We start from the raw sequence: 23502 nt of genomic DNA on the forward strand, positions 1-23502 counted from the left end.
TTTTTAAAAAAAGATTTTATTAATTTATTTGACAGACAGAGACCATAAGTAGGCAGAGAGGCAGGCAAAGAGAGAGAGGAAGGGAAGCAGACTCCCTGCTGAGCAGAGAGCCCGATGCAGAGCTTGATCCCAGGACCCTGGGATCATGACCTGAGCCGAAGGCAGAGGCTTTAACCCCCTGAGCCAGCCAGGTGCCCCTTTAGCACCCCATTCTTAACGAAAAACACAGGCAGGGATCATTAGACAGACATTTGGGAAATGCCTCCACATGACAGATGGATACCAGACAGAAAAGACAAGACAGCTTGGTAGGTTTGTTTGAGCAAGGCATGAGAAATGTGCTAGATGCCTTTCTCTTCTGGCCCCCTGTAAACTAGAAGGCAGGAGGATACTTATAGGAGCAATTTTACTAAAAATTAGTAAAAAGGTCAGGACCAAGCCTTTGTGATTACAGGGCTATAAAAATCCACTTTGGCATTTTCACTGCCTTGCTTTAACTAACTCACGTAATGAAAGAAAACAAAATAAAATCAAGAGTGTGGGAAACGGGCAGCACCCCCTATACTAGCGGATGAAAGATTACTACAAACTCTGCTGTCAAAGAGTTTAGAAAGCAAGGGGGTCAACACTCAACGACAAAGACCCTTTGCTCTTCTTTGCTCTCACCTTTATTGGTCCTGCAGAAGAATCATAGATCTTTATCACACTTTCTCAAGCACGTGATGCGTGACAAGGGGTCTTGCTGGAACTAGGAGGATTGGTTTATGGGAAAGAAACGATATGCTAATCTGCTTGTTCTAAGAGTTCTGCTAAACAGAGCCTCGGGGACAATGCATACATCTCTAGGATCACAGGGCGGCTGTTTGGGCTAAGAAAGCTTGGGGGAACTCCCCACATGGCATTCCTACGGCAGAGTGGTCACGCAGGCCTCCTGGTCATGCATGCCTCAGCAGCCCAAAGACCTGGGCCCTCCTGCGAAATCTTCCCTGCCCCCAGCGGTCTCCGTGTTACATTTCATCAAGCCAGGTAATGTGGATGATTTCATGCTCTACATTAATAACTCAAACACAAAGGAAATTTTTCCTCAGAAAAAAATTGTGAGTTTTAGGTACCATCAACACTGAGGGAGGCAAAAATATATAAATTAGAACACTTTTCTGCAAAAAGCTTGCCTATCAATTCAGAAGACTTTCTCAGGGGGCAGGAGATGGGGAAGGGGGTTGGATAAAGAGTAACAATAACTTAACAGCTTTGGCAGACAAAGGAGGCTGCAGCAGGCTAAGGCCTTCAAAACTTCATCCCTCAAACCAGAAAACTTTTAAGCATGAAATATTTTAAATAGTTTTAAATGAGGATTTTGCTGTAAGTTTTGGACTGTATTGGTATAAGTGATTTATGTAAGTTTAGGCTTTATTATGGTACCATAAAATGGTATGTAAAAGAAAAAAAATTTTTAAACATCTATCAGTAAGAGCCCAAAGAGAGTAAAAGAATTATTATATCCATAAAATGAGAACTTGATTATATAAAAATATTAAAGGGGACAAAAGATCTATGGAATATTAAAAATAAGATGACATGGGGCGCCTGGGTGGCTCAGTGGGTTAAGCCGCTGCCTTCGGCTCAGGTCATGGTCTCAGGGTCCTGGGATCGAGTCCCGCATCGGGCTCTCTGCTCAGCGGGGAGCCTACTTTCCTCTCTCTCTCTCTCTGCCTGCCTCTCTGTCTACTTGTGATCTCTCTCTGTCAAATAAATAAATAAAATCTTTTAAATAAATAAATAAAAATAAGATGACAGAAATAAAAAACTCAACAGAAAGCTTAAAAGAGAAATTTAAGGTAATATCCCAGAAGGCAGAACAAAAAACACAAAAAGAAAGGAGATGGAAGATAATAAAATTAGAGGACAAACACAAGAAACTCAAAGGCCAACCAAATAAAAGTCATTCCCAGAAGGAATGACAAACAAAAATAAAGAAAATCAAATCATCTACAAAATAATTAGAAAAAAATTCCTAAAACTACAGGACATCAGTTTCAAGACTGACGTTCCCACTAAAAACACAACACAATAAATGATAAAAGACCTACACTGAAGCATTATCATCAGGACAATTCAGAAACCTGGGAACCAAGAGAAGATCCTACAAGTTCCCAGAGAAGGAAGAAAACAAACAAACCCACAAAGGATCAGGAATCAGAAATGGTTAAGGCTTCTCAGCAATAATACTGGAAGTCAAAAGAACAGAGCCATACCTTCAAAATTCTGAAGGAAAAAGACTTCACGCCTCAAATTTAACACAAAGCCAAATAACCAAAAAAGTTACAAAACAAAACCCTGAAAAACTGAGTTACTTAGGCCCTAGGATAAGCAGAAGGTTACACAGGTGTAATTTTTAAATTCTATTCTGAGACTATAAAGCACAATTTCTGACTTGCAAGAGGTCAAAATTTTTTCTTTCCATATATTCTTTCACAAGACGAAGGTAGAAAACATTCCATAACAAGGCTGAGGGAGTGAAATCCAGGAAAGAGGAAGGACATGGAATAAAGGTGACAGGGGATCCAACACAGAAGAGAAGACTCATTATTATACTGTGACTTGTCACGGGGAATATCACACAAAGCCCTCCTTATTCAGACGAATGCTCAAAAACCTTAAGAAAACATGATTCTTAAAAAAAAAAAAAAAAAAAAAAAAAGCAGAAGTTATCGACCGTTACATTAACAGCGCTTTTTTTTTAAATCTCTTACAGAACGAGCTGTGCACTGTCATGTCTCCGACGTGTTATGAGAAACTTTTCCCGCCACTGTACAAAGTTCCCCAACACATCACCAGCACCTCCAATTATGTTGATCAGGTTTCCATTTGTCCAAATCTCTAGTCCAACTAGTACAATTCGAATATTCAACATAATATACATCTAGAAAAAAACAGAAATAAAAGTATATAAAATATATTAAAGAATCTTAGAGTATCGTTTAACTTATAATGAACATAACTACTTACAATAAAAGCAGGACTCCTTCCCTCCAAAAAATATACTTCATGCAATATAATGAGACTCTAACCTTTTAAGGGTCTCAGTGTCCTCATCCGCAAAATGAAAGTAACAGAAGTTCAAAATGGTTTTTACCTTCCATTCCAAAATCTGACAAACTGAAAATTTATTGCTCTAAACTAATGCATATCTATGTATGGTCCATATGTATCTCACTTAATATAAATATTCATACATTTCACTACAGGAATATCAGCGAGTTTGATTACAAAGAGCCACCAGAGATCCTGTTAGAGGTGTTATGCAATACATAGCAAACCAAATTATCTTTCTAAACTTTTACCTAAAATCCTAATTATACATACCCCAAAGGTTTCAGATAGTGCACTATGGAATGCATTTTTATTTCATAGAGATACTGGGAGGAATAAATGAAAATAAATGTAAAGCACTTGGCTCAGTTTCTAGCATATTATAAATGCTCAATAGAACACTACTGTCTTCATCATTATTATTATTATGCTAAATATTCACATCAAGGAAATACCTTATAGAGGAAATTATCTTATAAGAACATGCATCTAATTCTTCAATATCTCCCACTGGATAACTGAACTACAAACCCTCCAACCAAACTTCTCTCTCTCTTCCTCCCTCCCTCTTGGGCATGCTCACGCTCGCGGTCTCTCTCTCTCTCTCTCTCTCTCTCTCTCTCTCTCTCACACACACACACACACACACACACACATACACACAGAGTCCTATCATGGTTTCAGAGTAGGAGGCAGCATTCATCAAAGTAAGATTGAGTAAAAATTCAAAGGTCTTTTCATAAATGCCAAAGTTCCTTATCCTTTCTACACTGAGGATAAAATAGATGCTATTATGAAATCTCTTACGTGTCTCAAAGTCTTTCTACAATTATACATTCCCTTCAAACATAAAAAATGTTACAAAACAAACTAGAAAACAGACCCCTAAAAGAATGAGCCCCTAGGATAATCAGAACTCAAAATGAAACAATTTTTAGATTCCGTTCTGAGACTATAAAAAGACAGGCTAGAATAATCCCAGTTAATAGAAAACACAACTCACACTATCCAAGTAGTTTGCTAAACGGATCATCTCCTCTCTCACTGCAGTCTGATTTCTTCCCATCATGTCATACTGAAAAGCAAGAAAGGGAAATCATTTCACCAAAGTCATTTACGAAAAAAATTTCTAAAATCTGTTATAATGAAGGTAAGAATCCCAAATATTTCCTCTGCACTAAAAATGGAGGCATTTAGACATGCACCTGCCTTTCAAATTAAGAAATCTACAGGATACATTTCAGTGGAATAAATAGGAGTAAGAAAAACAGGTTCAAGTATGAAATGAATGTTAAGCAAAACATATTGAAGTCTTTATTTGCTCCAAATTAGCATAATTTTTAAATGAATTCTCTTTAATGCTCTTTTTATTCATTTTAATGCAAAAATGTTTTCAAACAGTTTATAAAGGTAGTGTTTAAAACCATCAAAATGCACAGATAAAGGGATAAAAACAATCTAACAGATTTCCTGACCCTTTCATCCCTTAGGCTAAAGACATTACCAATAAACAATTTCTAAACTCGGGGCTAAATTAATAATGAGAGATTAACCAATGTTCACCAACAGACATTATATGAACAGACATTATATAGACAAAATAGATATTTGCAAGTTTAACCATATTAAGACAAACAGTTGATATGACTGATTATTTTCTTCAAGACCCAGCTAAATCCAAATGTCTATTTTAACATTATTCTAATACAATCAACAAATAACTAATGAAAAGAAAATTTTAAAAAGAATGTATGGTTTTGCTCTAAGATAAGAGCATTAATATATCAGATCTTATTTAATATATCAGAACATATCAGATCTTTTATCAGGCAGGCATTTTATCATGATTTTCCTAAACAAACAAAAAAATTAATTTATCTGATAAGGTTTGATTAAAATGGAATCATTCTTATTTTGAACCATTTTCCACCAGTATGTAACATCTATCTGGAGAGAGTAATAAATAAAAACATTACAAATCTCTATTTTTGACTTGTCCAAACGTTCTCCAGAAACTTTTTATCCATTATCAGGTGTGCAGTTCATGCTTGCTCACACTCCCTGTGCTTTTTCCTTCTATCACTTGAGGGTAATGAACCCACAATGAACAAATCTGAATACGTTCTATCTGTTAATAAACACAGCTTGTTTATTTCCAACCTATGCAAAATAAGGGATTTTTTTAACCATAAAAATAGTCTAAACTCTATAGCTTACAAGAAAGGATCTGCCAATATTGATAAGTTTCTACAACTTTTTCACACAAACAACAAAGCTAAAGTAAAAGTCAGACAAAACATTTCAAATAATTTATTAAATTATATAACAGCTGTATCTAAAACTGATAACCCTGTAAATGCTGAAATAGACCCATTACTTTTCTTAGCTAAGTTAAGCACAATTCTTAAATATGAATAAGGAAATCCCTGGTGTTATCCTGGACACAGAAACTAAGAGTAAAGACTAAAATCAGCTATTCTCCTGTATTCCCTTCTGCAGCACGCCACAACCTGGAAGTTTCCGTCTCTTAAAGTGACGTATATGCAAGTTGGTTGAAATTCTAAAGAGCAAAGTAATTTCATTAGGCAACAAAGCAGTATCTGATTGCTGGTTTTTCATCACAGTCCTCTAAAGCCATCTGAAAAGGTGACCCTAACTGAAGGGCAATACAGTTTTGCTTAAGAAATTCTGCATGAGGAGATCACCCGAAACACCTGGGTTAGGTGGGGGGAGAAGATGACCAGTAAAAATAGTTGGAGGTACTCTCATTCACTACCTTCAGTTTCTGGTGGGGTTACAAACATCAAGCATTTTTAAAGGAAAAAACCCATTTGAGATTTAAAAATACATTTAAGAAAAATCAGTATAAATATATTTTATGGTTCCTTTATGGGATGCTCACTTCTCATCTGCTTTTCATGAAAAAGAAGAAAAACTGTCACCAATCCTACCCTTTCCTTGTCTACGACAATGAACAGCTCCACGTATCGGGTCTGTGGCAGGACAGCTCTTCTTCTCTGTCAAAAAAAAAAAAAATTAGGCCAAAAACAAAAAAATTATAAGACTACATGTTAAAAAAAAAGAAAGAAAACTACATATTTTTCATAGGTAGTGACCTTATCCTCATCTCTAATCTCTTATTTCAGGCCAGCTAAGAACGTGATAAAGTTAGTTTAGTTTACACACATCAATAAAGCCAAAAACATATTTTTTTCTAAAATAGTAACATCTCCTCTCTATACTAGCCTGAGAAAAATTCTAGTTAACAACAATATGAAGTATTCAAATTTCCAAAGCAGAGTTACTGATTTTCTAATATCAAAACTACATGTACTCACACACTCTAAAGGGAAGCCCCATTGCTATGTTGAGTGAAAAAATGAACATAAGAATTATACTATTACAAGAATACAATAACCCAGAGCAGAAGTGAGGACAAGGCTGCCACTTCAAAACAGGACTAGTTCTGTGATTTTCAGAAATTCATATATAAAGTACAGAATTTGACAAAAATTTAAAGGTTCTCCAATGACTGAAGTTAAAAAGAACAGTCCAACAGTACAAAAGAGTGGAGGTAAGAAAGGCAATGAAAATAATGCCATAAACTCATATGAAAATGTATCAGAAGAGGTGCAAGCCTCTTCCAACACAGCAGCATCATCTCACATGCAGAAAGACACAGTGCCCACAACTGAAGTTGAGCTGTTCCTAGGAACATTTCAGCCTTTAAGAGCCCCACATCAAGAGTAGGCAGGGAATCTTAATGGTGACTCAAAAGAGGGATGCAAGTGTTCCTGGAAGACATCTTAAATGAAGTACTAAGTCTCAATTCGTCTCTCTTTCTCCGATCCAGGGCTCAGAAATCACTATTCTTGTTGTTGTGAAAGATATATAAATAAAAAATTGTACTGCTCTCTGGAAGACAATATAATGGACTATCACGCAGCAGTGATAAAAAGAAGTAAGTTCTGTTTAATATTTAAGCCCTGATTTCTAAAACACACAGGAGCTTGACTACATTCGACTTGGTAGCAGGAACTGCATCTTTTTATCCCCTAGTACCTGTCTAAATGTCTGGTCCATAGACAGAAAAACGTAACAAAGATAAGTATTGGTTTAATGCATAAAGACATGATTTTTTAACACATTAGTCTGAGCCATTAAGAAATATATTTCCTTACTCGAAGTAGCTGAGTGATGCTAGGAGGCTCTTCTTCTTCATAGTTTGTGGTTTCTGTTTCTATATCCTTGTTGGAAACCCCACATTTCAGAGGCTCTTTGTGGACATCATCCATTCGATAAAAGATGTGCTCAAAACGAGAACTGTTTTGCAGGGGTTCAATCCCGTAACTCACATTCTCTATATGCAGCAATCCTCTAAGTGTCACGTGACACGTACACAATTTTTAAGAATGAAGAAAATAATACACAGGAAAAGGAATCAGAAAACCGAAATTCAAATCCTAGTTCTTAACATGTCTAAGAAAGGGTAGCGTGTGGAGAGAAAAATAGCACGGTTTTAGAGTCACACAGATATGAATTTAAATCTCAAGACCTCTACCTACTAACATCACTCCCTAAAAAAAGTCAGTTAACCTCTCCAAGTGACTGTTGTATATACAGAAAGCAACTCAGAACAGTGGCTGAAAGTATGGACTCTGGAGCCAGAGAACCAGTGTTTGAATCCCAAATGTTTCTCCCTAGCTGTGCGGCTCTCAGCAATGACTTAACCTCTACCTTACTTTATTCTACATGGGGTTGTTCTGAAAACTAAATTATTAAGAGTGAAATACTTAAAACATGGCCTGATGCACAGTCACTGCTCTGTGTTATTACTTAAATGGAGATAATTATAGCCATCTTATACAGCTGGTTTGATAATTAAAATATTTATTAGTTCAATCAGTCACATAACCGATGAACCAGAATAGCATCATACTGCCAGGGCTTCAGTAAATGTAATTTTAATATTATTATCGTTTTATTTGATATGTGGTACAATTTCTCTGAACCTCAGTTTGCTCATCATCACCTACATACAGAGATAGTGAGCCCCCTTTCACAGCATTATGATACTTAAATGAAAGAATATAGGTGAAAATTTTATATAGTGCTACAGAAACTAAAAGTATGTTTTTTCTAAATAGCAAAATTATTTAGCAGTCTCAAATCAATGAAATTCTCTCTTTAGCTATTGAAACTCATCAACTGTAGTATTTTCTTAAATAAACACGTCAAGAATAATACCCGATACATATCTCTAAAGACCTTCCACAATACCAAAGTAAAATCTAATTTTGTTAAGTCCCTCCAAGTGACTTGATTTAGAAACTGAGACAGGTAAAAGGGTAAGAAATAAAAGGAAAAAAAATGACACAGAAAATTCCTTACCTGAGTCCGAAACAGTCGCTAAGAGCAATGGATGAATTGTAAACTCCCTCCACATAGCCCCGATAATGACAATGATTCTAAACGATAAAAACTGTATTATCTTCAAATACTGTTACATGGCTATAATTCATCATAGAAATTACACAGCTAACAAAATTATTTAAGGTCAATAAACTAACAATTCTGTTTATAACACTGGCATCTCATATCATGGCATTCTTTGGACTACGATCACCCTATAAGCATACAAATGTTTAGGCAGAATTCCAGAGGATACTAAGTACACACAGCTCTACTCCAATAGCTTTTAAGCTTAGAAGCAGAACAAGACAGCATTATATCATGTTTAATATCTTAGATCATAGTCAATCCAGGAAGCAACAGCAGTCAATTGATACCTAACACCGAAGGGAATCTTGTGACAAGCTAATGATGCCAAGGAGGAAGAAAAGTGAGTATGTGGCAAGAAAGTAATATTGACCACATGATTTTCTTTTCTTCTTATATGTATATTAATCATATTATTATTAGTTTTACATTTAGCCATCTTAAAAAATAAAAAGAGGCTTTATCCTTAATTTTGAACAACAAATTGACCATTGGAAGTACAAGCATATTATCACTAATACCAGATTTCTTTTACTACATGATGAGATATTCTCCTCTTAAAATAGTCTCAAACCACTAAAACAAAGCCAAGGTCATGGGAAAGGGGGTTGTTGGGGAGACTAGCCCTACCACACATTAAGACATATCACAAGGCCTTAAAAAATTAAAATAATATGGTAACAGTAGTGAATTAGAGAACCACCAGTGGAACAAAATCTGGGGGACCTGAAATAGCCTAAAGTACATATGGAACTGGGGCAAGGATTTTTATAATAAATGGTGCTCAGACCACTTGTCAGACATTTGGAAAAAGTTAAAATTAGATCCATACCTCACTCACCACACATAAGAATAAAATTTAAATGAATCAAGAATCGAAACATAAAAAATAAAAACTATACAAGAACTAAAAGAAAATATGGGTGACCTTCTCTTTAACCTGGGTGTAGAGAAAGGCTAACTATCATTCAAAATACATCTGCAATAGAAGGGGAAAAAAATGATAATTTTTACTACATAAGAAGTTTTTTAAACTTCTATGTGAAAAAAAAAAACATCAAAAAACAAAATCAGGGAGGTTGGGAGAGCCTAGTGGTGGGTATTATGGAGGGCACGTATTGCATGGAGCACTGGGTGTGGTGCATAAACAATGAATTCTGGAACACTGAAAAGAAATTTTAAAAAATATATAAGAATTTTAAAAAATTAAACACAATACACAGATTGGGGAAAAAAACATCTGTAAGTTATATCACAGATACAAGACTAATATCCCTAACTATAAAGAATTCTTGAACATCCAAGGGGAAATATTAAAAACTCAAGAGGAGAGGAAGAAGTAAAACTGTCACTATTTGCAGATGACCTGATTTTATATATGGAAAACCCTAAAGACTCCACCAAAAAACTGTTAGAACTAATAGATGAATTCAGTAAAGTTGCAGGAAACAAAATCAATATATAGAAATCTGTTGTGTTATATACACAGATAATGAAGCAGCAAAAGGAAAAATTAAGAAAACAATCCCATTTACAATCGCATCAAAAAGAGTAAAATACCTAGATATAAATTTAACCAAGGCAGAAAGATCTATACACAGAAATTGGTAAGACATTAATGAAAGAAATTGAAGAAGATACAAATAAGCAGAAAGATAATCAATGTTCATAGATTAGAAGAACAAATGTTAAAATGTCTAGACTAACCAAAACAATCTACAGATTCAAGCAATTCCTATCAAAATTCCGAAGGCATTTTTTACAGAAATGGAACAAAAACCTAAAATTTGTCTGGAACCACAAAAAATATCACATGGAATAAAGATACTTCTTTCTCTTCTTGAGAAAGAAAAAAAAGAAAGCTAGAGGCATAATGCTCCCTGATTTCAAACTATATTACAAAGCTATGGCAATCAAAACACTATGGTGTTCGCATGAAAACAGACACACAGATCAACGGAACAGAACAGAAAGCCCAGAAGTAAACCCACACCTATATGGTCAATTAATTTCTGACAAAGCAGCCAAGAATCTACCAGTTTCTTCAATAAACTGTATTGAAAAAATTGGACAGGAAAGAATGAAACTAGACCACTTTCTTACACCATACATAAAAATTAACACAAAATTAGATTAAAGACAGCATAGCAACTATAGTTAATGATGCGCTACTGCATATATGAAAGTTGCTAAAAGATTAATCTTAAAAGTTCTTATCAGAGACACCTGGGTGACTCAGTCGGTTAAGCCACTGCCTTTAGCTCAGGTCATGATCCCAGGGTCCTGGGATTGAGCCCCACACTGGGCTTCCCTGCTCAGTGGGGAACCTGCTTCTCTCTCTCTGCCTCTGCCTGCCACTGTGCCTGCTTGTGCGCGCTCTCTCTCTCTCTCACTCTCTAATAAATAAAATCTTTTTAAAAAAATAAAAAATAAAAAAGTTCTTATCACACACGCACAAAAAAACACTTTGTAACTATGTATGATAACAGATAATAAGATTTACAGTGGCAATCATTTCACAACATATACAAATATCAAATCATTATGATGTATACCTGAAACTAATGCAGTATAACATATATCGATTATACCTCAATTTAAAAAAAACGTTTCTTAAAGGAACAGCAACAAAAAAAAAGTGGAAAAACAGGGCAAAAGACATGATTAGGCAATTCAAAAAAGAACATAAAAACACCTCACATATATGAAGATTTTCAATCTCACTCATAAAAAAGGTAAGAATCCATGAGTCTACACTGACACAAATAATTAAGAAAGGAAAACTTTTCCTTGCAGAAAGCACTAACGCACAGAGAATCACTAATGAAATTAGGAAGTCACCATTTTAACCACCATCATAATAACCATTAATTCAGACAAATACTAAATACTAACAGTAGTGGGTAAAAATTTAAGAAGTAACAGGATATTTATATTAGCCTCAAAATGTCTAACCATCATATTCATTAAGAAGGAAAAAAAATTAACTGTACAGAAGGAGAAACCTGGCAGAAAATTCCTTAACTAAATGATCAAAGTTAACATGATCAGAAACAACACTAACCACAGTACATGCTTCTTGACAGGATACACTGAGGACCACTCGGTATCACTCTGGTGGTATTCCTGCCAAAAGCACATAACCTGAATCTGATCATGAGCAAACATCAATCTCGAATTGCAGGACATTCTACAAAAGTTTGCCCATGCTTCTCAAAAATGCCAGTGCCATGAAATACAAGGAAAGAGAAAGGATTTCCAAATTAAAGACGACTACAGAGACATGACCACTGAATGCAACACATGAACTTGGATTTTCTCTTGCTATGCATAAAGTACCTTACTAGGATGGTGCACCCACAAAATATGTATCAATAAGACCTGTAAATTAGACAATAGTATTGCTTCAATGTTAACTTCCTAATTTTGAAAATTATACTTGATTACATAAGAGAATTCCTTGTTTTATTTGACAAAGGAATACCATGTCTGCAACGTACTCTAAAAGGTTCAGAAAAAAAAAGTAGAATAAAGCAAATGAAGTAAAACGTAGGTGAAGATGCATGAATATTTTGTATTATCCATGCAACATTTCCTCTAAGTCTAAAGTGGTGAAAATTTAAATAAGAAAATAAAAAAACAATTCTATGCTAAAAATACAGGCTCAATTTCAATATTTTACAACTTTTTCTAGTGTGGGGCAGTTCACAACCACTCATGTTTTTCTTTCCCAGTCCTTTGTGTTAAAGTCTAGTTTTGATATTGCCTTATTCTCACTAGAGGAAAATAAAGACCTTCTACTATTACCAATGAGGTAGCACTGATGATGTAATAATACTTCTAACTCATGGCACTCCAATATTAAATGTTTCTAGTTTAAGTTATAGTAGAAGCTCTCTTATTTGACAGGACTGAAATCCAGCACTTGGTCACTCGATCTATCAACTCGATGGTATTTTTAAAATGACTTGGGTTTATTTAATCTTTCCAAAGTCTTCAATGCACTTTTAAAAATCAAGGAATCGGGGGCACCTGGGTGGCTCAGTGGGTTAAGCCTCTGCCTTCTGCTCAGGTCACGATCCCAGGGTCCTGGGATTGAGCACGCATTGGGCTCTCTGCTCAGCGGAGAGCCTGCTTCCCCTCCCCTCTCTCTGCCTGCCTCTCTGCCTACTTGTGATCTCTGTCTGTCAAATAAATATATATAAACCTAAAAATTAATTAATTAATGAAACTAAAAATAAATAAATAAAAATAAACAACGAATCATATTTCATAAGTTTATAAAACATCTAAACTTTGTGATAACAGTAAAGGTGCAAATGCCACAATTTTAGAAACATGCAAACTATAAGCAAAAAACTCAACTAGGGAGGGAAACATACAGAACTCTGATAGAAAAATGCCCAGTGGGCGCCTGGGTGGCTCAGTGGGTTTAGCCGCTGCCTTCGGCTCAGGTCATGATCTCAGGGTCCTGGAATCGAGTCCCGCATCGGGCTCTCTGCTCAGCGGGGAGCCTGCTTCCTCCTCTCTCTCTCTCTGCCTGCCTCTCTGCCTACTTGTGATCTCTCTCTGTCAAATAAATAAAATTAAAAAAAAAAAAAATGCCCAGCCACAGCCCAGCAAGCCTGGCCGGTCAATATATTTTTCAGATCAAAGAGTATTAATTAGAAAATTAGTTAAGACACTGGTTGATGCATTTGCAAGGTACCCCAAAGTTTTAACACATAGTAATTTGGAGTTTTATTTGACACAACAACTTGTATAATGTGATTATTAGAGCTTAGGTTTTTTGTGAAAAGACCTTTGTGAAAGACACTGATGATAAAAGACACCTAATGGCTTTATGAATTACTTTCATCTTAAATAGATCATAAGGGAAAGCATTTAAATTTTCAGTGTAATTTAACTGTATTTTATAAACAAAAGTAATGTCACTATGATATCTGGCAATATAGCCATATGTCAAAAAGTCCCAGTACCAAAGTTATAATTGGTATCTCAAGTCTATAGACATGCTTTTATCTATCTGAACAATATTTAATAACCAAGAAGTAAGTAAAAGACTTCATCTGTCTTAGTTTATATTTTTCAATCACCCATAATCCCATAATACTACTTGGAAGATAACAGCTGCATAAATTTCTATGACTGAAACCTATTTTTAACAGTTTTAAGTATGTATTTTTTTAATAACAACAAATAATAATATGCATTGAGTTAAAAATGGTCAGGCTATCTGTTCCAAGTATCTTACAAGTATTAACTCATTTAATGAAGATACAAAGTACAGCATAAGGAACAGAATTAATAACATGTAACAATGTTACATATGTAACATACAGTGTTACATATGGTGACAGATGGGAGCTAGATTTGTCCCATCACAATGTATATAACCATTGAATCACTACTTTGTGCACCTAAAACAAATATAATATTGTATGTCAACTACGCTTCAATTTTTAAAAAAAGGTATTAATTCGAGGCGCCTGGGTGGCTCAGTGGGTTGATCCTCTGCCTCTGGCTTGGGTCGTGGTCTTGGGGTCCTGGGATCATGCCCCGAGTCAGGCTCTCTGCTCAGCGGGGAACCTGCTACTCTCTCTCTCTCTCTCTGCCTGCTTCTCTGCCTACTTGTGATCTCTATCTGCCAAATAAATAAAATCTTTAAAAAAAAAAAAGGTATTAACTCACTTAAGCCTTCAAGTAACTCCTTGAAGTTGTAATTATTATTCCCACTTTAAAGTGCAGATAGTAAGGTACAGATAAGTTAAAGTAACATGACCAGCAAATAAATGGCAGACCCATGATTAAGTCCAAACAGAGTATATCTCCAAAACCTCCACCAAGAAACTTCTCCCAAGGGGTAAAAAAAAAAGTCTTTACAATCACCGCTTTTGTCAAGTGGCTTAAATTATGTGGCCTTTGGCTTCACGTCATAGTAATCTCTGGATAAATAATTGAATGGGTAGATGAACAAATGCACACGTTGGTTATTTGTGATCTGGTTTACGCTATCATATAAGTTGAAGCTGCTCTACTAGTTTGCTGTTAAACAATGGAAAATAAGATACTAAAAAGAATCAGAAAATGAACCAGAAAAGAGTTAAGTCTGTCAGCGTATCCTTATTTCTTTAAGCACTAGTAATTAATCTAAACTAAAGGTTTGCCTTCTATTTATTGGAAGAGTACTTCAGAAGTGCATAACTAACATGAATAATTCAACCTAGCCAAACATTACAAAGCTCAGGAAAAAAACAACACGTTTAATCAGAACAAAGACTTCTCCTGGGCATTAATCCAGAAGAAAAAAATACAGAATGCCTAACTGCCAAAAGGGACACTCTTCCCAAATGACACTAGAAATGTTTATGCTCTGATTTAATACACATAAAGCCGAATTCGGCAGCTGCCAATCATTTCAAGTATTCCCGGCCAGTTCTGTCCTCAGGAATACTCTGTTCTCTGATGCAATGTAGGCCACATTTCTTGAGAAAAGAACTGTTTTTAGTAAAATCTTAGGACATACAAATGTTTGTTCTTTATTAAGAACTAATGGCAAGTTAAATGATTTAATAAGGAAGATGTGCTTTCAGAAACACTAACTTTCAGCAAATAAAAATTTTTAAATATACATTACAATATAGCAAACATTCCCCCTTCGTAAGCAATAAGGATTACCATTAAATAGGAGATTCTTTCCCCGAACTTTAAAAAAAAAAAAAAAAAAAAAAAACCTGACTACCAAGTACCTGGAGAACTATAAACTATAGTCTACTCTGTGTAAAGGCATCCCCCCACCCGCCCCCTTCCCGGAACAACTCCATGTATTATAATGTCAAGAATGGCCCTTGGTGACTGCAATATACAGTCTTGCATATGTGAACAAACTCATTTTTAAATTATAATTATGTTAAATTTGCTATAAGATCAAGAGGAAAATATATTACCTGTACATCAGGATGGTCAGAGATCAGAGCCCCTTCCTTATTGTAGGTATAAACTACAAAATCTTGGGGCAAAAGATCACTGGAAGAGGAATAAGACACATCATTTAAAATAATTTTAATCTATATACAACTAAGAACACAACTCATACGCAGCACTCCTAGAAGAGATAAGTAGGAATAAAAACTTTTACCTGACAATTATTTTAAAGAGGGAGCTACCATAAAACAAAAAGCTCATGAATAGACTTAAATCTAAAATCGTGTGCATTGCTTCCTCATGAAGAATGCAGGGCTGCATAATTTGTTTTACTGGTCATAAAAACTCTGGTTGTAAAAAACACAAGTAATGTCTTTTAATTTTTCTGATACACCACATAGGAAAGGTACAAATAAGGTTATACAGCACATCATATTTCCAGAAGAAACAGTGTTTTTTACTCTTTCCTAAAAGTCCTCTATAAACAAGAAGCACTCACTACTTTAGCCTGGTAAGTATAGGGGCAAAATCTGTGTCAGTTCGACGAAACAATTACTGTGGATTCCTGAAGCTCCCTTGTGTGTTAAAGGAACTCAGTACTGTAAACCATACATGTAAAGACAGGGTCATCTTCATTAAAGAAAAAACTATTCGGTGACACCTGTTAAAGATGGTAAGGCAGACTTCATTCGGCTCCACTGTGACAGGGAGAGGAACCACTGCAATGGTTATCTTACAGGGAGGGAGAACCAAGGATCAACTCCAGAGAAGTTGGGCATGGGCAACTGGGAATTTATAGCCAAGAGTCAGGGTATCGGGGATCAGTGGACAGAAAATTACTAACTAGAAGTATGAGCACTGAGAGGTGGTGTAGCTAAACGAACCTAACCGATTCTCCATGAAGACAGGCCAGAGTGAACGCAAACCACCTGGAAGGTCCTAAAGGATGAGGAATGTGACTACACGGCCAGAGGGATCAGAAATGGGGTAGGGGGGAGGAGTTCTTAATAAAACCAGACTTGACAGGGAAGTGCACCAATGCAAGAAGGTTCGACAGCCTGACTGAAGTTTGGTCAGGCAAAGGCTGTTTGTCAGTCTCCCTCTTGTTCAAGAAGAGACAACCTTCTTTCCTCTCAACAATAAAAATCCCTTTTTCTGTCTGGATGCCTTCTGTTCATTAAGGATCAGCTGAATCATCTACTGGAAGTTGGTATTAAAGGACAATTGCTGGATGCTGCTAGCAGTCAGACATTTAATGAGGACAGTTGCTATGAAAATAAAAGAAAAACAAAGACTAATAGTTAGAAACCCAGTTTCTAAGTCCAATGGGCAGTGGTCAGAGTTTTTAGATTTGAAGTTCTTGAAGTATGGTAGAGGATGGCATTGGCCATCTGACAAGTTCCTGGGTGGCAGTCTGAATGCCTCCGGTGATGGCATCAGGCGTTCTGCTGAACTTTCTGAATGGGCCATACAGCAGGAGACAGGAAGGTTGCCCATACATGTCTGCTGTGGTAAAAAAAAATTGGGGGGAAGAGGGGAGAGTTTATGTGAATTTGTCCAGCTACAACTTGCAGAGCTTCATGAAAAGGGCGGTCTTAATTCTCAAAGATTTCAAGTCAGAAGGGAGAAAAATTGGAAATGTTAATTTGGAGAGTTGTAGCCAGCTACTGGAGGAAACCAGAAGATTTCAGGATTTGGTAAAAACTGGCAAAAAGAGGGGCACCTGGGTGGCTCAGTCGGTTGGGCCTCTGACTCTTGGTTTCAGCTCAGGTTGGGAGATCAAGCCCCACACCAGGCTCCACACTCAGGGCAGAGTCTGCTTGAGATTCTCTCTTTCCCTCTGCCCCTCCCCTGCTCACACATGCTCACTCTACCTCTCTCTAAAATAAATAAACAAATAAATCTTTATTTAAAAAAAAAAAAAACTAGCAAGATGAGCCAGCAAGGGTATACTGCAGTGAAAAACAATTTCTCTCTACAGTCACCCTCATTTCTGTCAAAGATAATCAAAGTAAGACTAATCTGTTTGCAAAGTAAACCTAGTCTAATTAAACCTGGTCTGATTATTTACATAAGCCTAGTAAAAATACTGACTGACTGCATTGGCCCTTGTTTGAGTTTGATTTACTGCAACACTTCAAAAGGAATCTTAGATTGGACTTTTAAAAGCCTCTAAGGGCTGGGAAGCCACATGAAGAACTCACCACTAGATTTTTTTCTTTTTTCTTTTTCTTTTTTTTTTTTTGCCGGTGGTACTTATACACACAGGAGAATTCCTCTCTTCTCAGGGTTCTCAAAATACCTTGAGGTTCCTGGACCTGCCAGAAATGACCTTCCTTACTCACATTTAAGGCAGGAAACCCCATAAGCCAGATAGACGCTGGTTTTTCCAAGGGGTGTGGTTTATTAACATTGGCTCCCTAAAGTCAGCCTTAGTTCCTTAAAGCTGTCTAGTCGTATCTGATCTGAAGCATATCATTCTCAAATATGACATTACAAAAACCTTGGTGATATAACTAAGGTTTCCAAATGTATTCTGGTACAAGGAGAACAGATTCTCAATAACTTATATAAATAACTATACTGCCATGAAAATAAGAATATTCTCTAAGAGCTTTCAATTTCTAGAGAGCTCAGGTAGGAAGGAAAGATCAGTGCTTCAGTTCTGTTTACAAAGGTATAAATTACAAATTGCTGTAAGTTACACTTAGCTTAAGAAAAGAGAAAAGGTCTTCCTTAAATTTGGAAAGAAAAAAAAATTAAAGAACCAGCAATGTTTCAAACAAAAAGTTACAAAAAAAAAAATTATAATCATCTTCATCAGTTCATTTAGGCCCATATAAGTAAGTCTTGCTGTACTTAATCCTGGGTTAGTAGTTTTTATGAATCCATCTGTTTCTTCATTAATTCAGGAAATTCTTTTTTTTTTTTAAATATTATGTCAGTCACCATACAGTACGTCATTAGTTTTTGATGTAGTGTTCCAAGATTCATTGCTTGCATATAAACTCTGGAAATTCTTACACAGTTATAAACACTTCTAGAGAAGAATCACAGTAATATTGTTACTTTCTGTGAGTGACAAAATTGTTCAGGTTAAAGACCTGATGAGAGTTCACCACAATGCTATTGACAAGGACATTTTGTTACTTCTGTGCCACCCAAATTAAGTTAATAACTCAACAATAAAGGTACTGGCAAATTTCTGTGAACATCATACAATTTCTATATGCAAATACAACACATACCTGTACTGTATGTACAATCGTCACTTATCTGACAATGCTTCCCAAGTAATTTAATATATTAAATAAGCCTAATTGAACATGAACCTTTTTTTAAATTTTTTTATTTTTTATTAACATGTAATGTATTATTAGCCCCGGGGGTACAAGTCTGTGAATCATCAGGCTTACACACTTCACAGCACATCACAGCACTCACCACAGCACATACCCTCCCCAAAGTCCATCACCCAGCCACCCTCTCCCTGCACCCCTCCCCCTGGCAACCCTCAGTTTGTTTTGTGAGATTAAGAGTCTCTTTAGTTTCAAACGTGTCTCTTTTTATAAGGAGAGAGACAAAAACAATGAGATTTTCCAGGGGTCATCTAGGAAATCTCAAAGTTAATCTGAGGACAAAAAGACTCTTCTTATGGTTGACAAAACAACTCTTCTTAGAGCTTGGAGAAGCTGTCACAAAGGTCTGAAGGTCCAACCATCTGACTAAACAGGATCACAGGTCACTGGGAAACAATCCTTAGTTATCCATTTAACCAAACTCACAATTCAAAGATCTCAAAGGCAAATACACAAAACTACCTAGTTACAAAAATTCTTAGCCTCTTACTATCAAGAACACCTGGTTTTCAATCAAAGAACTGATTGACATGAAACACAAGAAATTGTTTTAAAACACAAAATCTTGTTTTCCCAGGCATATTACTTAAAAGGTAAAGAAAAACAACTTTTTTTTTTACAATTTCTAATTAAGAGCAAACAAATAATCTAAAAAAACTTTGTTGCTTTAACACAGAGAGAAAACCAAATAATGGTTTCACATCAGTGTGCTATTAATACTAAGGCGAATTTTTAAAAGTTAAGATAAATAAATATATAAAAACCCTACAAATAAATCCATCCAATCTTGGGCAGCTACAGATTCCTTTTCCAAGGTTTCTTTTCCTCAAATCTTGTAAGAAATTTTTCTTATAAGCATTCGGTTTTCATCCTACTCTTTTCTTCTTTAGCATTCTGGAACAACCAGTCCCACTTTACAAAAATTACTCTTTTCCCCCTAACAAAAACTTGTCCTTCATACCTTCCCTTATCAAAAATACATATTACTTCCCTTTTTATAAAGTTATTTTTCTTTACCCTTATTATTCCTAGTAGTTTCATTTGCATATCCTGACTACATTTTTAACCATCAGAAACTCAACTTTTCAGTGAAAAACAGGAAGTGGACAACTGCAAATTCACATATTATCATACTATAGCAGGTTTAAGAGTATTATCATTTCATAATTCCTAGAGACGTGTCTTTTTCATAGCACAACTTTATCATGTTTATTCACAGATTCAAGTATACTTAGCTTTTCTATACCATATTAAAAATGAGACGCCAAAAGTGAATAAAATTAATGTTCATCAATTAATGTTTCAATATTTTCTCTAATTTAGGAATGAGATCTAGACAGCCAATAAATATACATCACTAACTTAACTTTGTACAGCTTGAACATTTAAAGTTATGAAGAGGTTTTTAAAACTATTTTTAAGGAGACCTATTATAAAACAGAATGATCATTGAGAAGTTCATTTATAAACTTTCATCCCATTCATACCAATTTAGTTTACTTGAACTTAACAATTATGCTTGAATTACATAATTTCAAAGACATTAACTAAACAAAGCTAGCCATCCATCATCTTAAGTTATTTTTTCCTGTTGACAAGTCAAGCAAGTATCAAAAAAAAAAATCACAGATGCAAACAAGCTAAAGAACCTACAAAGTTATTCATCTGATTCTTTCTTCTTTGTCTTTGTTAACTGCTGTGCTTGACACACACTAAGCAATTCCTTTTTATTATACATTTTGTTTTTAGGTTAGATTTATAGTTTAAAATCTTAAACATCTAGCAGAAATAACAAGTTTGTTTGACTGGTAAACACAGGTAGGAAAAAACTTTGTATCTCCATTACATATTTAATGCTGAAAACTCTGATGTTGTCAGTTTATCAATAATTTTATCAATAATTTTAAAGTTAGCTTTATTTATGAAAGATTTTCCCAAATCACGCAAACTTCAAAAAAAAAAAAAAAAGAATTTATAGCCAAGTTAGTTTATTTCTGAGTTTTAAGAAAATTTATATAAGTGTTCATTAGCCAAAGCCAATATGAACAGAACTCCTTTAAGGGATTTTATTTTATTTTTTTTAAAGATATATTTATTTATTTGAGAGAGAGAGCATGCGCAGACATCAAAAGTGGTGGGTGGGGCAGAGGGAGAGAACCTCAAGTGACTCCCTACTGAGTGCAGAGCTCCACACAGGGCTTCATCTCACCACCTACGATATCATGACCTGATCACCAAAATCATCAGTCGGACACCTAACCAACTGAGCCACCCAGGCACCTCTCCTTTAAGGGATTTTATAAATTAATCTGATCATTCCATCCAGAGGCAGGAAACGACAGCACATCTATAGTACACATATATATAAACAGATATAAACACACAGACATACACAAATAGAGATCTTACCGCTTCCGTTCCAAAATTTTAGTGAGTCAGTAAAACAGTAATGCAGTCTCACTGGTTTATCTCCCCTTTGTATTTTCACCCGAATTGTGTTTGTGGCAAATGAACCAGTTAAGGTGACTTGTCTACCAATGACTGTGGAAACTTTTAAGATTTTTTTTACTGTGATGTGTAATCTTACGAAGGCAACAGACTGAATTTTAGATGACTGACTGAAAAGACATCCAAGTGCTGTCTGGACATTTCCAAAGTCCATAAGTGGATAAAGTGTCCAACTCTATTTCCAAATAGTGGGGTTTTTTTCCCTCTTCTAAGTCTCAGAGAGTTGCTGTCAGGGGTACCTGACTCCCTTGAGAGGGCCCAATGGAGGTTAAGGCGTCTGCAATTGCAGGGGCTGTGGAGAGCTGAAGGCTGAAGTGGGAAGGGAAAAGTCAACAAGAGTGGACCAAGGGACAGAGACGGTAGGGGCTCGAAGAGCTACATCGCAAAGGATTCAAAGAAACTAGAGGGAAGACTGAAGGTGGTAAGAGGAGGACGGAGGAGCAGAAGCAGCAGGAAGGGAGAGGTACAGGGAGTATTGAGGTTGGAAAGATCTCAAGTTTCCCAAAGAGGACAATGAAGTTCCAAATTACCCTCACCAAAATCATGTCAATAAGAAAGTAAGCAGACCCAGCAGAAAGTCAGCAGGAGTTTGAGAAAAGGGGTTTCAGTTGGCTGAGAAGTTCCCCTGGGAGAAGAGGAATACAACAGAGAAAAGAGACAGACCTCAGAGAGAGCCAGGAGGAAGAAGGTTCCAGCCCAGGGAGTCAGGGAATGATCCCCACTCAGAACAAGGAGCCAGGAAGACCTTCCAGCCCAGCAGGTACCTTGCAAAAAAAAAAAAAAAAAAAAAAAAAGCGTGGGACTCTAACCCAGCTTCAAAGAGTATAATCAGTATCTTAAAAATCAAAATCTGTCCTTACCAGCATCAATAGACGTTTGTCTGGTGCAACAGTTCAGGAGTCAGACTCCCCAATGGATCCCCAATCAATCAGCCAGGAATGAAGACAAGCCTTCAAAGGTGCATACTTAGGGCCCTGAGTGAGAGATCTGGGGGTCCAATGATGAATCTGATCCTATCTGAGTCAAGGAACAATGACTGTCAAAGAAAAAAATTACCCAATGACACCTTTAAAGACAGTGAGGCAGACTTCATTCAGGATCATTACACTAAGTGTTGGGACCATTTCAAAAGGATTTCATAGTGGAGGAGTGAGAGAAGGACCAACTGCAAATACAGCATGAGCAAGGGGGAATTTATAGCCAAGGGGCAGGGTGGCAATGGATAGAAAACTACTGACAGGAAATTTCAGGGGCGAGGGGGGGTTCTAGCTAAAGCAACCTAACAGATACTTGCTGGAAACAGGACATGGTGATCAGACGTCACCTGGGGACAGCTAAAAAATGAGGAGCCTGATCACATGTCCAGAATTATCAGAAATCGAGGACAAGGGGGTTAGTGGTTCGTGCTAAATTGAATTAGTAGGTTTCTTACCAAAACTGGATTTTATAAGGAAGTGCACTGATACACCTAGAAGGTCCAGAAGCCTGACTGAAGTTTGGTCAAACAAAGAATCTGTCATTTGCAGGACCAGAGCAGCTCCATGCTTATCTCCAGGGCTTATGGACACGTCAGGAAGGGAGTGTGCTAGCTAGTGATTTACAGTGTGCCATTTAAAGTTCCCAACACCCCCGGAGGCAGCCAGGCTCAGCTTGCCTATACTGTTTAAAGATAGAGAGATTGATGGTTTGCAGGCATTTGAATCAGTTACACGGCCTGTCTTTGGCTACCTGACCAGGGTGGTATAAAAGACCCCTTGTGTAAACACGTGCCTGGGCTCCCCTGAAAGTAAGACACTTATCTCACAGGTTTGTAATCTAGAGACAAAGCACATCTGGGATGTACATAAAGTTTTCAATCCCCTTGATGATTATCTGCACTTTCTTTGTCCTGAAGCCCCGTATCATTCACCTTTTATAAAAGCTCCCAGAGTGAGCCTGAGAGTAGCCTAAGGCACCTGCAGTCCTTTTAATTACTCAACCCTGTGTATCAGTGCAGCGCCTCCTCTCCAGTGTCTCCCCAACACACACACACACACACACACACACACACACACGCCCCTCCATCTAGTGGTGAATCTGAAAAGAATAAACTGGAGAGAGTTTGCTCTGCTCTGAAGTC

At 36.4% G+C, this 23502-nt stretch overlaps 1 protein-coding gene across 1 annotated transcript in view; it reads right to left on the reverse strand.

Annotated features, from left to right (window-relative positions):
• ADAM9 (ADAM metallopeptidase domain 9) overlaps positions 1-23502 on the reverse strand; it is a 146641-nt gene that overhangs the window by 106059 nt on the left and 17080 nt on the right. Inside the window, exons 4-9 of the mRNA XM_045071012.1 lie at positions 15540-15618; positions 8485-8561; positions 7275-7470; positions 6045-6110; positions 4097-4168; positions 2754-2923 (exon numbers count right to left, since the gene is read on the reverse strand). Of these exons, the coding sequence (XP_044926947.1) occupies positions 2754-2923; positions 4097-4168; positions 6045-6110; positions 7275-7470; positions 8485-8561; positions 15540-15618 (660 nt within the window). The remainder of the gene's footprint in view (positions 1-2753; positions 2924-4096; positions 4169-6044; positions 6111-7274; positions 7471-8484; positions 8562-15539; positions 15619-23502) is intronic.

Source organism: Mustela putorius, unplaced genomic scaffold, assembly GCF_011764305.1.
Source record: "Mustela putorius furo isolate JIRA1106 unplaced genomic scaffold, ASM1176430v1.1 tig00003976_pilon_pilon_pilon, whole genome shotgun sequence".
NCBI classification, from domain to species: Eukaryota; Metazoa; Chordata; class Mammalia; order Carnivora; family Mustelidae; genus Mustela; species Mustela putorius.